Source organism: Pleuronectes platessa, chromosome 17 (genome assembly GCF_947347685.1).
Source record: "Pleuronectes platessa chromosome 17, fPlePla1.1, whole genome shotgun sequence".
NCBI lineage: Eukaryota > Metazoa > Chordata > Actinopteri > Pleuronectiformes > Pleuronectidae > Pleuronectes > Pleuronectes platessa.
In genome coordinates, this window is record NC_070642.1 from 16,350,026 (window position 1) to 16,354,208 (window position 4,183).

The 4,183-nt window shown below is 44.7% G+C and overlaps 1 protein-coding gene across 1 annotated transcript; it reads left to right on the forward strand.

Moving 5' to 3' along the window:
* Window positions 1–1,244: 1,244 nt before the first annotated feature.
* myct1a (myc target 1a) lies at window positions 1,245–3,850 on the forward strand. Its single transcript, XM_053445518.1, has 2 exons — window positions 1,245–1,602; window positions 2,509–3,850. The coding sequence occupies exons 1-2, from the start codon at window positions 1,548–1,550 to the stop codon at window positions 3,054–3,056; spliced, it is 603 nt and encodes a 200-aa protein (XP_053301493.1). The 5' UTR covers window positions 1,245–1,547; the 3' UTR covers window positions 3,057–3,850.
* The last annotated feature ends 333 nt before the right edge of the window (window positions 3,851–4,183 follow it).

The window sequence follows — 4,183 nt, forward strand, 5'->3', positions numbered from 1 at the left end:
ATTGTCCATCTATCCCTCCTATAATACTATATACAGTACAGTCCAAGAACTGCAAAATGTACTATTCAAGAGGTTATTGAGATATGGATTTATGAAACCTACATCTTTAGAAACTACTGACTGTTCCTAATGATTTTTCGAACACAGTAATACAGTGTAGTTCAGTGCAACCTAAGTCATTTAAGTCCTTACACAAATCTAACTTCTTTATCATGATATTATATTCTCCTCCACCTATGAACAGAACAGTGTTCCACTACAGTTACACTAAAACAGTAATGGCTGTTGCAGGTTATTACAGCAGAGGCCAATAATAAAGTTCAAGCTTTGATAAGACAATTTTCTTTGTCTGAATAAGTCTTACTGAATGGGATCCATATGACTTACTTGATGCTGATGGGGGCAAACAGGCTGGTCTACATTAGATACATACCAATAAGACGACTCGCATCCTTTACTCGTGTGACTGCACTGATGACCTTGCAGATTTGGCTCCACAGGGATTCAAACAATGCTGAGTGAGGCGGCAACAAAGAGGAAACATGAGGAGCTTCATTTTCATTCACCGTGTCCCGATTGGTCATGGACGGAAAAAATAATAACACTCAAAAGTAAAACACGCTGGTGCATTCAAAGAGTAACGTGCAGCTTTTTTATCTTATCGAGGAACAATGTTTTCACTGGATCTCTCCAACCAGACGTCTCATGCAGGCACCGCTGACCTGGCAGACAATGTGGAAAGACTGAAGTTACTAGCAAAGATGCTGCAAATCAGAAAAGGCATCTGGAACGCAACAAAAAAAAAATGCTCCTGAGTTGCATATTTCTTTTGCATCAGCACAACTTAGAATTAAAAGCACTTACAGGGTTGCCACCATAATTTCCAGATGTGGTTTTGACTTCAACACCCATTTCAGACCCAGAATTGTAACTGCTGGAGCGGATGATGGCAAAACTTTCACCTGTGGTCTCTGTGGTGGAAGAAGAAAAATATGAGACATTAAAATGTCAGTAGTTTCTGACCGGAATAAAAATGTTGGTGAGTGTGTTGCACTTTCCTATGGTGAAGGCTGAAGCAGTGAGTCTTGTGGCGTTGGGCTGACACTGTTGTACATTAATCAACCTGAAGGAAATGATGGGAGAGGAAGTGATTATGGCAACAGCCCCCCGTCTCCCCACCTCCAGGATCTCTGTCCTGGACAGATAAGCCCCTCCTGTTGCTAATTTCGAGCAGAAAAGCAGGAAATGTGACAGTGTGGTTTTCCGCTTCCATAAACAAGACGGCTGCCAGGGTTAGCTGCCAGTCCTGAGTGCCTCTGGGGCTGAGGCGCTCTCTGAGGGGGACAGACTTCTACTGACAGGGCAAGTGAGCAAGGGACAAAAAGAGGGAGAAAGTGAGAGGACGGGAAAGAGGGGAGGAAAAAAAGACAGGAAAAAAAGAAAGAGCAAGAGCTGACAGAAGAGCACGAGAAGGGAGAAGAAGAGAGAGTAAAATCAAGACTGAGTTTAGTCTCTCTCTCTTCTCCTCTAACTGAACAGATCAAGTCATGGCCGAGAACAACACAAATCTCTTTCTGGAAATACTTGAGTCGTTTGATGCGGGTGAGTTTTTTCTAATTTCCTCTCTCTCTTCGCTGGTTTGTTTCATGTGGTCTCTGTGATTGGCACGGCTGTTCTAAAGGGAATTTATGCTTTAATCCCCCTTGGAATAGATACAATATGTGTTTCTTTTATAAAGCAGCTTATCAAACAAATCAGAATAATCAAAGAAACTTTTCTTCCGTTTCCAAAAAAACACTCAGTCGAACTCTACGAGGTTCCGTTATGTTGTCTGAGTGTTTTTTGCCTAAATGTCATTTCCAGATGACTTTTGACCAGTGTCTGCTTTCCTTTTCCTCAAGTCTCAGAAAAGCTGCTGTGGAAATGTGGAAATGTGGCCTTACACTAAAACGAGTTAAGTCTATTCAACAGCGAAGTGTATGGAAAGGAAATTGTTTTATTTACCCTGGCTCAAGTCCAGCAGGATTTGTCTCAGCCTATGTCGGGAGTACTGCTTCCAAGGCAAAGAGCAATAAGCAAAAGTCTGTGCCCTTTTTTTGTGGGGAAGAAATGCAATCAGTTTGTTTGTCCACGAAGGACTTGCTCTGGTATACTTGAAAGATGAAAGCCTGTTATTACTTTGTCAAAAACACACCAACTCGTAAGAAAACTGCTGGCAAAGCTCCATTTGTAACAAACAGATGTTTTTTGAAATCTTGGTGAGGCTTTGAATTCTAATTTAACCTCCTTCCATTTCCAGGGGATGATAAAAAAAAGAACCACTGTTATTAACGTAGACTTGCATTTAGATGTACTAACCTATTTTTAACCTTTTGCCCCTCAGAGTAAAGTGAATGGGGTGAAAGACACATAAAGCAAAATGTGTAGAATAAAAGACTTTGGAGGATGTTTTTGAAATATCGATGAACTACACATGCTGAAGTACAGAACATGTTTCTCTCTCCACAGTCCCTCTCATAATAGCTTTCTGCGTGTCCATGGGGGTGGGCCTGGTTTTGGGGGCCCTGGTTTACGTGCTGTTGACCTGGATGTCCCGCCGCAGAGCAGGCTCGGCCAGCATCACCCGCCGCCCCCCTCGTCCCTCACGCACCAGCTCACGCAACCGTCCCGGCTTTAACCGCAACAGCAGCTACGACCGGCGCAGCAACAACAGCTTGGTCAGCGCGGCGTTCAGCTTCCACCGGCAGACGTCCTCCCCTGATCACTTCGACCCCCTGGGGCACAAGTCCAGCTTCAGGGCCTCCACTTTCCACCCGCTGCTCCAGTGCAGCCAGATCGCCAGGGAGGCCGAGGAGGGAAGTCAGACCACGCTGCCTCGGACCCCGACTCTGACCTCCACCCCCGGGTCGGCTCACACTGCGGCCCAGGCAGATGCTACCCCACCCAGACCTGAGTCGTTTTGGGGGAGCAATGGTTTGAGGGGTTTGCAGGCCACGCAGACCCCACCTCCAGCGTATGAGAGCATTATCAGAGCTTATCAGGAAACGCGCACCTGAGGAGGAGAGGGAGCGCCTCGCACGCTGACAATGAATGAATGAGTTGACAAATGGATTCACGAATGAAACTGGAATCGAGCTGTGTTGATTCATGTGACCAGGTGGAGCTGGGCGGAGCGGACAAGGAAGTCAAGGTCAATCGAGTGTCCTGCCCGAGACAACAACAATCTGCAGCAGCAATCAGATTCGACTAGTTAATATATATATATCGACAAAAGCATACTTGAGTTTCAGCATTCAATACTGATTATTTTAAATTTAAAAATCATTGTTTGACACTTCGTTGTGTATGCTTGCACAGAATCTTAGTATAGTCTCGACCAGGAAACATCTACATATTATTGGCTGGGCATTCATGATGCAAGGCAAGACTTGTGCCTTAAATCCTGCTGATCACCGAATATATGCAAGAGAGAGATAAAGTGTGTGTGTGTTTGTGTGTATCCCGAGAGGAAGATGAGTATTTGTGTGCAGTAAGGATATTGTGTGTGTCATTGGTCTATCCAAGCAAAACCTAGTGAAGACAGCTTTTGATGTTTTAATTGCTGCCTCACATGTTTTTATAAAGCTGAAGTATGTGAGTGTGTCTTTCAAAGGACTTTAATGCGTGTTAACATGAATAGTGTGTGTGTGTGTGTGTGTGTGTGTGTGTGTGTGTGTGTGTGTGTGTTCGTGTGTGTGACAAGACAGAAATGAGGGCATTAGTTGAAAGAGGTTTTACAATCTTGTATATGTTTGAATGCCATTTACTTAACTCTGCTCATAAGTTAATGTAATAAAAGCAAGAATCGACACGTGACCACTGTGTTTTTTCATACAAAGTTTGGAGGGCGTTTGCTAGCACTAAGAAAGCAGTGCCCCAGGGTCTGTACGAGGAAGCAGGTTCAACATACCCAGGATAACCTTTTGTTATCTGGCATCACTCAAAAAATTATAATAGTCATCAGGGGCGGCTCCTGGTACAGGCGACATAGGCGGTTGCCTAGGTCGCAAAATGCCGAGAGGGCGGCACAAGCTGCCAAGGGTGGAAGCAGGACACCAGTGGACACAGGAGCTGGGTCCAAACTCGTGAGGATGAGGGGGATTTTGATTAGGGAAAAACAACTGTTGCACCAGTTGTGTCCCTA

Coding starts and splice junctions, on each gene's coding strand:
- myct1a (XM_053445518.1), top strand. CDS start 1,548: ATGGCCGAGAACAACACAAATCTCTTTCTGGAAATACTTGAGTCGTTT. Junction 1,603..2,508: donor ACTTGAGTCGTTTGATGCGG/GTGAGTTTTTTC, acceptor CTCTCTCCACAG/TCCCTCTCATAATAGCTTTC.